The sequence below is a fragment of the Bos indicus genome, chromosome 8 (genome assembly GCF_029378745.1).
Source record: "Bos indicus isolate NIAB-ARS_2022 breed Sahiwal x Tharparkar chromosome 8, NIAB-ARS_B.indTharparkar_mat_pri_1.0, whole genome shotgun sequence".
Lineage (NCBI taxonomy): Eukaryota > Metazoa > Chordata > Mammalia > Artiodactyla > Bovidae > Bos > Bos indicus.
In genome coordinates, this window is record NC_091767.1 from 9388992 (window position 1) to 9402263 (window position 13272).

Here is a 13272-nt window from a genome sequence, read left to right on the forward strand (position 1 = left end):
CTCCTTGCAGTCCAAGGGACTCTCAAGAGTCTTCTCCAGCACCAAAATACAAAAGCATCAGTTCTTTGTCACTCAGCCTTCTTTATGGTCCAACTCTTGCATCCATACATGACTTCTGGAAAAACCATAGCTTTGACTATATGGACTGTTGTTGGCAAAGTGATATCTCTGCTTTTTAATATGCTGTCTAGGTTTGTCGTAGCTTTTCTTCCAGGGAGCAAGCATCTTTTATTTTCATGGCCGCAGTCACTGTCTGTAGTGATGTTGGAGCTCAAGAACATAAAATCTGTCACTGTTTCCACTTTTTCTCCTTCTATTTGCCATGAAGTGATGGGACTGGATGCTATGATCTTCGTTTTATGCATGTGGCATTTTAAGCTACCTTTTTTACTTTTTTTATTGGCACATGTGTCTGTGTTTTATTTCTACTACTGGAATATAAACTTCTGAGTGTAGTGAAAAGTGAAAGTTAGTCGTGTCTGACTCTTTGAGACCCCATGGACTATACAGTCAATGGAATTTTCCAGGTCAGAATAATGGAGTGGGTAGTGGCTTTCTTCTCCAGGGGATCTTCCCAACCCAGGGATTGAACACAGGTCCCCTGCATTGCAAGCGGATTCTTTACCAACTGAGCAATTGCCTTCTATTTATAGTATCCCCTTGGCATCTAGCAAATGCCACTATTTAATGACTGGAATGAATAAATGCGTATCTTTCTTTAAAAGATAATATTCTTTTTTCTTCTCAAGACTTAATTTGCCTAAAAAGAAAAAGAACGCAGATCGAGACGATGAGGAGCAAGACATATCCATGAAGAATGACACCAGTTCTGAGCAGCTGGATGTTGACGGAGACTCGTCCAGTGAGGTGTCCAGTGAGATCAACTTCAATTATGAGTACGCCCAGATGGAGGTGACCATGAAGGCGCTGGGCAGTAATGGTGAGCAGACCCGTTTTGCTTTTCAGAATCTTACAAAGTTGCTGGACTGGTTAGAGATATTTACATTGGAGACTTTTTAAACATTAGCAAAAAGACATCTTCATGTTGTTCCTCTGTACTCAATTCTTTTGTGGCTTTAAAAACTTATTTTTTCTGCCTTGATATATAAGTCACTTCAAACTGTTCTCATTGGTAGAATTTCTCAGGTTTGAGACTTGACTGTCCCTGGCTTACTATTGTAGTGGATTTCTGGAGTGTGGCCTCTGTCTTAGGTTATGTGTAGACCTGCTTTTTCTATATAGAAGATAGTTTAGCAAGTATCTAACAGAATAGATTATACGGTTAGTAACTGGGAGTAAGGAAAGCTAGCTGTCTTTAAGAATCTTACGTTATTTGGTTTTCTCTTTCTGACTGACCTCACTCTTAATGACAAACTCTGGGTTCATCCACATTTCTACAAATGACCCAGTTTCGAGCCAGGCTCAAGAGTGAGGGGACATATGTATGCTTATGACAGATTCACACTGTTGTACACCAGAAACTAACACAACATTGTAAAGCAATTATACGCCAATTAAAAAAAATGTAAAAACAACTCACATTATTATTATTGTTTGTGACAAACAACAAAATAGAGCAGCGTTTCCTGCATATTGTGTTGTGCAGCTAACCTTTTGTTTGTTATTTGCCTTGAAAAAAAACAAAAACAAAAAACCTTGTTTAGATCCCATGCAGTCAATACTGAACAGCCTGGAGCAGCAGCACGAAGAGGAAAAACGGTCTGCGTTGGAGCGCCAGCGGCTCATGTACGAGCACGAGCTGGAGCAGCTCCGGAGGCGGCTGTCCCCTGAGAAGCAGAGCGGTCGCACTTCCGACAGGTTTTCTTTCCACTCCCCCAGCGCTCAGCAGCGCCTGCGGCAGTGGACGGAAGAGAGGTAGGTGGGTGGTGGGGCCCTTGCTACCCGTCACCCTGACCCACCTGCGTGACAGACGGAGGGGAAAGTCTAGACCTTAATTTAAACATGAGTTATACTGTAAGTGTTACAGCTAAGAACCACTTGGCCTTGTCTTTTTTGCCCCCATTTTGGGGGGATATAAGGAATTATCCATTTATATTGATGTATTTAAAGCCACCCCTCTGAGGTGCCACCCCATTTTCAGTGGGTATAAATAGCTTTTGGATTTGAATAAACCAGTGTGTGTACTCAGAAGTTATACTTTATCATTGTATTATACTTTAGGTTCTGAGGCGTGGGTAGATGGTTTTTTAAAAAAGGACAAAAAGAGAGGTGGTATATCAGGTAGGTAAAGCATGGTGCCAGTAAGATTCAGATTGCAAGTTTGATCTGTATATGGGCTGATGAGCATTGCGCTAAATGTCTTCGCCATAGTTACAGAGTGGACTTAACTAACCTCCTGCTCTTCAGGGTTTGGTCAGCAGACAGGCAGCATCTCTGTCACCTGGAGATTGACAGAAATGTAGCATTTCAGGTCTCCCACCCCAGATACGGGCTTTCCAGGTGGGTCAGCAGTAAACAACCCACCTACCAATGCAGGAAATGTGGGTTCGATCCGTGGGTCGGGAAGATCCCCTGGAGAAGAAAATAGCACCCCACTCTAGTTTTCTTGCCTGGGAAATCACATGGACAGAGGAGCCGGATGGGCTACAGTCCATGGGGTTGCAAAGAGTTGGACTCGACTCAGGGACTGAGGATGCACAGCAGGGACCCCAGATATACTGAGTCAAAATCTTCAGTTTCTCAAGATTCCCAGGTGATTTGTGTACACAGTCAAGTTTGCCAAGCCCTAGCCTCTGGCCAGCCTCCCCCAGGAGGGTGTGCCAGCACTGGTGACGTAGCCCACATTCGGGTGCATGCACAGGGCGGTGCCGCAGATGTATCTCTGTGTGCAGGAGACGGTCGTAAAGCTTGGTTCGCAGTTTGGCATTCATGTTTTATGTGCTATATCATATTTCCATGTGCTGCTCTAATGGTTATCCCCTCCCCATTTTATTTTAAAGAGAAGCAACACTGAATAACAGCCTGATGAGGCTGAGGGAACAAATTGTGAAAGCCAATCTGCTGGTGAGAGAAGCTAGTTACATCGCGGAAGAACTGGATAAGCGAACAGAATATAAAGTAACCCTCCAGATTCCCGCCTCCAGCCTCGATGCCAACAGGAAGGTGAGGTTGCTGTTAATGAAACGACCAAAGAAACGGTTGTATAAAACCACTTCCTGTTTCACCAGGGTTATTTAAACATGGGAGCGGGGAGTTTGCCCTCTTCCCCGCCCGCATCCTCCACAGTCTAGGTCATTGGGACCTGTCTGCCTCTCTCGATCAGAATTACTTCCATATAATTCTCTTTGTGCATAAATGGTTTTATCCACTAGAAACATCCTCTTCCACCCCCTTCCCCAGCTCTACCAGCTTCTTTTTTTTTTCTTTTAAATTTTGGCTGTGCTGGATCTTTGTTGTGGTGGGCGGGTCTCTCTGGGGGGACTTAGCTGTCCTGGGACACGTGGGATCTTAGCGCCCTGACCAGGGATTGAACCCATGTCCGCTGCCTTGGAAGGAAAATTCTCAACCACTAGACCACCAGGGAAGTCCCTGTAGCAATTTCTTTTACTTAACTCCTATTTTCAAGTTTGTTTAAATTATTTCCAAGAAGTCTTTCCTGATAAATCTTGCCCAAGTGGTTCTTCCCTTCATTCTGCTCCTCTGCTGTCCTTTCCTACCCACCCAAGTTAAGGGTTCATTTTACCTACAAGAGGGGCTTCCCATGTGGAACAGTGGTAAAAGAACCTGCCTGCCAATGCAGGAGACACGAGAGATGCTGGTTTGATCCCTGAGTCGGGAAGATCCCCCAGAGAAGGAAATGGCAACCCACTTCAGTATTCTCACCTGGAGAATTCCAAGCACGGAGGAGCCTGGTGGGCTCCAGTCCAATCCATGGGGTCGCAAAGAGTTGGATGTGACCGAGTGACTAACACTTGACCTTCTCACTTTACCAATAGAACATTATCTCCTACTTGTCAATAGATGACATGGAAAAAATGTTCACTAGTTGTTCCATGTGAGTATCCAAGGTCACAGATTTTTTTTTTAATAATGTTGTTGAGTCACCAAGTCATGTCTGACCCTTTGCGACCCCATGGACTGTAGCCCACCAGGCTCCTTTGTCCATGGGATTTCTCAGGCCAGAACACTGGCATGGGTTGCCATTTCCTTCTCCAGAGGATCTTCCCAGCCCCGAGGTTGAACTCAGGTCTGCTGCCTTGGCGGGCAGATTCTGTTCTTCCCCTCCTTTTGCTCTTCTGCCATCCTTCCCTACCCTGCCCAAGTTGTGTTCATTTTACCTCCAGAATGTTGTCTTCTACTTGTCAATAGATGGCATGGCAAAACTGTTCACTAGTTGTTTCATGTAAATATTCAAGGTCACAAAATTTTTTTGGTATTATGTAAGAAGTCTAATAGAAGTATGGGGGAAGTTCAGTTCAGTCGCTCAGTTGTGTCCGACTCTTTACAACCCCATGGACTGCAGCATGCCAGGCTTCCCGGTCCATCACCAGCTCCCGGAGCCTACTCATACTCGTGTCCATCGCATTGGTGATGCCGTCTCATCTTCTGTCATCCCTTTGTCCTTCCGCCTTCAATCTTTCCCAGCATCAGGGTCTTTTCTAATGAGTTGGTTCTTCACCTCAGGTGGCCAGAGTATAGGAGTTTCAGCTTCAGAATCAGTCCTTCCAGCAAAATCTCCTCTCCTTGCCATTCAGATGTTTCTTTCTTACATGGGTTTCTTTTATAGTTCTCAATCATGTTAGTACATAATTTTTGGTGGATTAGGTAGGATTTTATAATCAGATATTCATTCCCTAGCTGGCTGAATATAAGGTAGAAGGGCCTTTACCATATGTGCTGCTGCTGCTGCTAAGTCGCTTCAGTCGTGTCTGACTCTGTGCGACCCCATAGATGGCAGCCCACCAGGTTCCCCCGTCCCTGGGATTCTCCAGGCAAGAACACTGGAGTGGGTTGCCATTTCCTTCTCTAATGCATGAAAGTGAAAAGTGAAAGTGAAGTCGCTCAGTCGTGTCCGACTCTTAGCGACCGCATATGTGAGAGTTTGGTAATTTTTGAACTTCACAGTTCTAAAATCCTTTCTTCATTATGTAAATTCTGTTTCTTTGGAACAGAAGGGTTAGGGTTAGGGAACTAATAATAGGCCAGATGTTAAGGCAACATTGAGTGTCTTTCAGAATTCTCTAAAGTTCTAAGCAGACAGAAGAGTTTTTTAAAAATTCTAATAAATCTCAATTGATTAGTGATCTGCTAGATCCATCTCTCTGGGGGAGATATACAGAGGCATTTTTACCTTCTGCTATGTGATTTCCAAAAGTTTAAATGTTTTTCCTACATAAAAGCACATTGTCGGGACTACCCTCGTGGTCCGGTGGCTAAGATTCCATGCTCCCAATGCAGGGGGCCTGGGGTTCAAACCTTGGTCAGGGAACTAGATCCCACATGCCACAACTAAAGATCTATCATGCTACCACAAAGACCCAGTACAGCCAAATAAATTAATAAATATTTTAAAAAGTAGTAATCAGATCAGATTAGTCGCTCAGTCATGTCCGACTCTTTGCGACCCTATAAATCGCAGCACACCAGGCCTCCCTGTCCATCACCAACTCCTGGAGTTCACTCAGACTCACATCCATCGAGTCAGTGATGCCATCCAGCCATCTCATCCTCTGTCGTCCCCTTCTCCTCCTGCCCCCAATCCCTCCCAGCATCAGAGTCTTTTCCAATATTATATTTCTAAAAAAGCATGTTGCTTTTCTAAGCTGGGAATATTCAGGGAGTACTGTTTCTTTTTTTCCGAGATGACATTCACACAGCATCAAATTAGTATTTTAACAGGAACAATTCAGTGTCCTGTAGTATATTCACAATATTGTGTACAACCGGCATCTCTAGCTGGTTCTGTACTTTTTTCATTTTATTTTTAAAGTATTTTCTGTTTGTTCATTTAGTTTTGGCTGTTGTGGCTGTTCGGCTGTCCTCGTTGCTGCACAGCTTTTCTCTAGTTGCAGGGAGCTGAGACTGCTCTCTGATTGCAGCGTGAGGGCCTCTCGCTGCAGTGGCTTCTCTTGTTGCAGAGCTCAGGCTCTGTAGTTGTGTTGCACAGGCTCAGCTGCTCCACGGCACGTGGGATCTTCCCAAATCAGAGATCGAACCCGTATCTCCTGCACTGGAGGTGGATTCTTTACCACTGAGCTACCAGGGAAGCCCTTTAACTTTTTAATAATAAATCCAAACTGTGTATTTGGAAGTTGGTATCGTTTATTGCCTCCAGATGAGTAAACAGGATACTTTTCACAATTTACTCTTTTAAGCACTTGGGTTTGGTACTGCATTAAGATACTAGCCATTCAAAAAAATTGTCATTCAAACTTTTGAAAGAAAAACATTCTTAACCACCCTTTCCAGGAAACTTGCCCTTCTCATTCACTGCTTAGGACCCTCTTCCTCCCCACTGGTTCTCTTTGGTCATATGATAGTCCGATTAAGACACTTGGGTTTTTGGCCACATCTCATGGAGTGAGGGGTCTTGGTTCCTCCACCAGGGATTGAACTTACGTCCCCTCAGTCAAGCACAGAGTCCTAACCACCAGACCACCAGGGAAGCCCCCCAGTTAAGACATTTTTGACTTTCCATTAAACGTGGTCTACTTTTCTGGGATTTAAATTTATATTTATTCTTAAATTTTGACTGCACTTAGATAGGAAGGATTATATTCAGCTTGTAAGATTTCTGGAAAGTTTCGCACTGAACAGATTAAAGAACGATATGGTTTCCGTTTCAGCTGCTGACGTCTGACCGGTGGGTGTATTAGTGGAATGTCGGGGTTGATGCCCACGTTGTGCCAGTGTCTCTGTGTTTCACAAAGTCATTCTCACTCTCTTCACAGCGAGGCTCTCTCCTTAGTGAACCTGCTATCCAGGTGAGAAGAAAAGGAAAAGGGAAGCAGATCTGGTCTTTGGAAAAACTGGACAACAGGTTACTGGATATGAGAGACCTTTATCAGGAGTGGAAGGAATGTGAAGAAGACACCCCGGTAGGTTATTTGACAAAGATTCCTGAGCTGATCGTCACAGAAGGAGCCATGCAGGGATGAGTCTTATCCATTTTAGGGAAGAACTGTTCAGTTTTCCAAAATACAGTTTTATAAATAAAATATTTATTTTAATCCTGTAAATTATTTAGCAAGTCAAGAATTTTAATAACCTATTTTTCTGGCATCGTCTTTTGTTTTCTCTGCATTCGTGTTGTCTGGATTTCTAGTAGAATCCTCTGTTCTTTCTGGCTTTTCTTCATATTATGCATTTTTGAGTCCCATGGTTTTATTCAGGACAGAGACTGTCTTAGTATCTCTTTTTCCATTTCTCAGCACATTTAACCTTGCAAATAATAAACCTACGACATCTGTATTTTTAACTGAACATCCGTGGTGCCTTAATATTTATACTATGAGGAACATTTTTTGAACACGATTTGATCCTAAAGTAGGTGCTATAAATCTCAATTCTGGAACTCTCCCCTCAAATCGTAGGTCTGCTCCTTTAGGTCAGCCATGAGCTTATACCTGTTTAAAACAGAAATATGAATTATTAGTACATTTTCAATGCTGCTGGTCCCAGTGCCCCACAGAGTTGTTCATCTCCTTAGCCTCTTGTTTTATGCAAGTGTTTGTCAATAAAAATGCCTTCTTATAGTTAGGTGGCAATTTTTTCTTACTTTCTTTTGTACTCCTCTCCTGTTTCAGCTCAGAAGTGAAACCATATTACTAACAAATAACAAAACACAAACCATGCTCCTGTAAAGAGGTCACCTCTCATTAACAGCACCGTGTCTGATGTCTTGGTGGGAGCAAGTAGAATAGATGTGGATGAGACCTGAAGGCTGGTTTCATTCACTCTGCTGTGTTTATCAGTCAGTGTATGTTTTATCTGTTTTCACGGCAAGGCTTCCTCATAAGGGAAAAGAAATGATGAAGTAAGAGGTGTTATTGGTGTCGCTGTCTCATAGATGAAGGTGCTGACCGTCATTCTAAGTGGGAATGAGAAAGTGTGTGTGTGTGTGTTTGTGTGCATGTGTGCCTGCATGTGTAACACAGGGCTGTACTTCATCTAAGTTATTAGACTATCAAAAAGTGATGGGTTGAATTCTTCTGTTTTAAGTGATCTTCTGAAGTTGTATGTTTTCATGTCTCCTCAAAGGTGATACGGTCTTACTTCAGGCGTGCAGATCCATTCTATGATGAGCAGGAAAACCACAGCCTCATCGGGGTGGCCAATGTCTTCCTAGAGTCCCTCTTCTATGACGTGAAGTTACAGTACGCCGTGCCGATCATCAACCAGAAAGGAGAGGTTAGGTTTCTCCTCGTGCCTTATGTCCTGCAGAGGGCAGTTCAGGAACACAGGGTGGTGACAGTGAGCTGTCATTAACAGTTTCCCATCAGTAACAACGAGCGCCGTCTGTGTGTATTCTCAATGCCTGTGTTCGCACACCGCTTGACGGTGATTATTCCAAGTACTTGGAGGAAGAGTCACCATTAGAACCTGTTCCGTCGTTGAGCTGCCCTCCGTTTGACTCTTAAACAGATGAAGGCCGAAATGCAGAGCAAGGATCTTCTTTTGCTTTCCCTGCTGTAGGTGGCCGGCCGGCTGCACGTGGAGGTGATGCGCCTCAGTGGTGACGTCGGGGAGAGGATTGCTGGAGGGGATGAGCCCGTGGATGCCTCCTCGGATAAGGAGCCCCAGGAGAACAGGCTCGTGTGCATGGTGAGTCCTCGTCCCATTCAGCAGCAGTACATGATTTCAGAATGTTTCCTGTGAGGTTATACAATTATCAGAGATGGAAGCATAGCCTTGCTGACTCCATCTGTAACAGCCCACTGTAAAGAGATGGACCAGACACGCCACCCTGTGAAAGATGAGTGTGTGAAAGTTACCGGTAGTGAAGCAGCATAGGAGAATACTGTCTTCCTCGGAAGGTGGATTTCTGTCGCTGGGTAACTTAAAAAGGAAAATAACAGTGAAAACGTAGTATGATTTGTTTATAGAAGAGATTAAGTGTACAGAAAAGTAGTGAGGAGGGTCTTACTGACCCCCCACTCATCGTCCCTTGGCAGCCATCAGCTCCTGCTCAGTCTTGCTTTGTTCATGTATACATGCTGCTTCTCCACTGTCCCCTTCCCCTGGATTATTTTGAAGCATCCCAGACATCGTATTTCATCAAGAATAGTTTAATATGTGTCTCAGAAGAAGAAAACTTAAAAAAAAAACCCAGCCTAGCCAGGATGTACCACACGCAAAAATTAATCCTTTTTTGACATTGTGAAATATCATTTCCCGTGGTTGTCTCGGTTGATGTGTCTCTGGCCTGTTTTATGTTTTACTCTTCAGGCTCTGGTGCTTGTGCTTGCTCCCTCCTGTGTGTGCGTGCACCTTCTCTCTCATCTTACGCTTTGCTTAGTGTAGAAACTGGGCTGTCATCTCACATGGTCTCATAGTCTCGGTTTTGCTAATTCTTTACTGGGTTAGGATGTGCTTGCTGTAAATTGGGAGCTAGACATAAAGCTGACACGGAGAAGAGGAGTCAGGATGACACTTTACAGGGAGAATGAGGTGTCTGCTTCCATTAAAAGGCACGGCATGCCTGGTTTTCTTTGGGGAGTGTTTGCTATCATTGATGGTTATCACCTAGATATTTCATTAGGAGTTAGAAAAGAACAACACTGTGATTCTATCATCGCTTCATTTATTAGCTGGAATTGTGCTATAGAGTGAATCTTTCTGTCAAGTATCTTGCTATTCACAGATACAGTTTTTATCAGAGAGGCAGGATGAATACACCACTGTCTCCCTTTATTGACTACTTTTAAAAATAAATAGTTTTCCTTCTAATATCCAAAACTGACAAGCGAGGGTTTTTTGGTTTGTGTCTTCTTATCATTATATAAACTCTTGGATTTAAATATGCTTGATAAGCTGTGATCTCTTGTATTTATTATCTGCATCGAGGCTCAAACAACCCCATCTTTGGCCTAGGGGAGCCTCTTCAGTGGGCTCCTGGGTCCTTTCAGTTCAGTTCAGTTGCTCAGTCATGTCCGACTCTTTACGACCCGTGAATCGCAGCACGCCAGGCCTCCCTGTCCATCACCAACTCCCAGAGTCCACCAAAACCCATATGCATCGAGTCGATGATGCCATCCAACTATCTCATCCTCTGTCATCCCCTTCTCCTCCTGCCCTCAATCTTTCCCAGCATCAGGGTCTTTTCAAATGAGTCAGCTCTTCGCATCAGGTGGCCAAAGTATTGGAGTTTCAGCTTCAACATCAGTCCTTCCAGTGAACACCCAGGACTGATCTCCTTTAGGATGGACTGCTTGGATTTCCTTGCAGTCCAAGGGACCCTTTGACACAACCCTCACCCCGGAGGCCGTGCCAGCCTTCTTGCCCTGGTCTCGTGCAGCCCGTACATTTCTCATCCCAGACCTGGAATCAGCTGTTTCTCCAAGGAACTGGATTCTTTCCAGGAGGAGGTGGTTTTTAGAGACGATAGTCTAACATGTAATAGCTTTTTGCATAAAAGGAAGACACACTATATGACAGTAAAATATTTGTGGACAGAAACAAAAGAAACCCGTTTGGGGACACTGAAGTTATCACAGATGAGGCATTCCGTGGTGGTCAGTGGTAAAGCCTTCGCCTTCCCTTGCAGGGTGTGTGGGCTTGATCCCTGGCCAGAGAACATGTTTTGGGGCCAAAAACCAAAAGGTAGATCAGAAGCAATATTGTATCAGATTCAGCAAAGACTTAAAAATGGTCCACATCAAAAAATCTTAAAAGATCACAGATGTGAGTATTATTGGCCCTTAAAAGAAGACTAGATTTATTTTTCTGTGATGAAAAGTATGTACATATTAACATATTGATCGTTTTAATTGTATTAAATAAAATCAGTATATTTGAAACTTCAAACAACTTCATTATCTCCCGAAACTTCAAACAACTTCATTATCTCCCGACGTTTCTGGGCCGTACATTTTGAGCAGCAGCAAGTCGAAGTCTGTGGTATTCTGCCACCTGGTGGTGATTCAGGCTTCTGCATGCAAGACCTTGAACCTGTGTTCTAGATAATCATTCCTGGTTTTGTTTATTCCCAATACTCTTTATTCCTGGCAGTCTCATTCTGAGAAGTTGCCTGTGGAGGAGAGTTCAGCATGTGAAATCTTGCTTTGTTATTCATTCCCATCTTGAGATTGATTTCTAAGAAGGAAAATTAGCTTTCAGATGGAATTCAGTCACAACGAAGTATGTACTGAACATCCATCCAGTCAGTGGTACGCCTGGTGGCGTTTTCAGGCATTGTGTTTCACTGGTGTGGTTAGTTCTCACACATCTATCATTAGGCAGCTCTCCTGTTTTGTACAGAAGAAAAACTGAGCCTAAGGAAACTAAGGATTTAAGTCATTTGTTTAAAAACAATTACTGTTAAGAAGTGGCAGAGATTTATCTTTAGATCTGTGTCCTCCAGAATCTTGCAGTCTTCCCAAATACCACATTGCCTCAACTTAAAGAATAGAATAAGTATTTTAAACACTTAATGAGAAGGGGATGGTTTTTAAATGAAAATTTTAATGAAAAATTAATACCAATCGCTCTTTTTGGTTTGGACAAATAGAATGTGCTGGTTGATCATCTTCCAGAGCCTGGGCATTGCCCTCTAGATGTTTCACAGTCTTGTTGCCATCATAGGAAAAACTGAGTAAGAATCCCCATCCATTGCTTACCCATCATGTGCCTGGTAGAGAAGAAAATAGTCATTTGCTTTGCATGGTTTTCTGTGTCATTGTTGGTACTTCCTGAAACAGTAAGATTATATTTGTGGTTATGAAACTATGTAAACTTCTGCCACATTCAAATCTGTTTTTGTTAAGTTTACTCACTGGAGGTTTCAAGTGTATCATACAGCGTGCAGGAAGTGACCAAGTGAAGGGTGTGAATAAATGCTCAGTGCGCAGTCTCATGGAGGTTGGCCTCATTGATTGTAAAGTCAGAATTCAGTTTGGCTTAGTTACTTTTAGGATTTAGTTTCCTTTGTAGTTGGAGGAGTTTTATACTGTCACAGCTTATCACAAAAACTCCCGCTTAAAAATCGACCTGATGCTGCCTGCTGAAAGAAATGCATAGACTGTTGGCTGCTTTAAAACCCATTCTAGGTATTTCTCCTGGGTCTGGTTTGTTTGGGGCCAATTAAACACATATTCTAGTTTTATGTAGCTATCACAAAACCCTACACCCCTGCAGCCCAAGGCATGTTTCCTTTGACCCAGCTCTCAGTCAACAACCAGCCAGTTGGTGGTGCAAGAGGGTGGTTAGCGGGCGCGATCTCTCTTTTCCTCCATTCACTCTCCAGATCTTCAAAGCATACGTTCCCTGTGCTTCAGATTTTCCAAAAATGCTTCAGCAGCAAGTAACATTCCAGTTGAGAACCTTATTCCTTGTTAGACACTAAAATATCAGATAAATACTTTTCTGAATATTTACTGCTTACTGGTGTGCCCACTGTTTGCATTCTTCATTCATCATTCTTAACCCTGTGTCCTTGTGCTATATCCATAGTTGGCCAGGTTTATATCATCAAGTGGTGTTGATGTTGGAGAACTTTCTTCTTAAGATGATGATATAAAGAAACTAGAATTTTAAATGTTATTCTTCAGCCTGTAAATGCTTTAAAATGTCCACTTGTATTCAGTCTAGATTATTGCTATCTTAGGTCTACCTCTTGCTAAATATAGCATTTCACAGATGCAGAAATACAGCCCAGATTGAAAGGGACTGGGATGTGATCAACAAAAGCCAGCTGTTAAGGGCATAGTCAGGACTGGAACCTGTGTCTCTGACTCAGAGTAGTTCTTGGAATTATCTGGGTTAAAAACAGAGCCTTCCTTTTTCTTCAGGTGAAAATACTTCAAGCCACTGGGTTGCCACAGCATCTGTCCCACTTCGTGTTCTGCAAATACGACTTCTGGGATCAGCAGGAGCCAGTCACCGTTGCCCCCGAGGTGGACACCTCGTCTTCTCCCGTCAGCAAGGAGCCGCAGTGCATGGTTGTCTTTGATCACTGCAGTGTGAGTGTGTTTTGCAGACCTGGTCAGCGTTTAATTACTCAGGTCAAAGCAAAATAAAAATAACCCATATTTTGTTGAGTAATTCGGTACCTGTATATGTCTTAGATCAGTTTCTTAGGGTGGTGAGAAAGAG

The 13272-nt window shown here is 43.3% G+C and overlaps 1 protein-coding gene across 3 annotated transcripts in view; it reads left to right on the top strand.

Annotated features, from left to right (window-relative positions):
• The window catches only part of KIF13B (kinesin family member 13B), a 209989-nt gene that overhangs the window by 123525 nt on the left and 73192 nt on the right, over positions 1-13272 (top strand). For all 3 annotated transcript variants that reach the window (XM_019965813.2, XM_019965815.2, XM_019965816.2), the window contains 7 exons: positions 750-940; positions 1665-1875; positions 2961-3123; positions 6912-7058; positions 8221-8370; positions 8656-8784; positions 12969-13139. In XM_019965813.2, the coding sequence (XP_019821372.2) occupies positions 750-940; positions 1665-1875; positions 2961-3123; positions 6912-7058; positions 8221-8370; positions 8656-8784; positions 12969-13139 (1162 nt within the window). The remainder of the gene's footprint in view (positions 1-749; positions 941-1664; positions 1876-2960; positions 3124-6911; positions 7059-8220; positions 8371-8655; positions 8785-12968; positions 13140-13272) is intronic.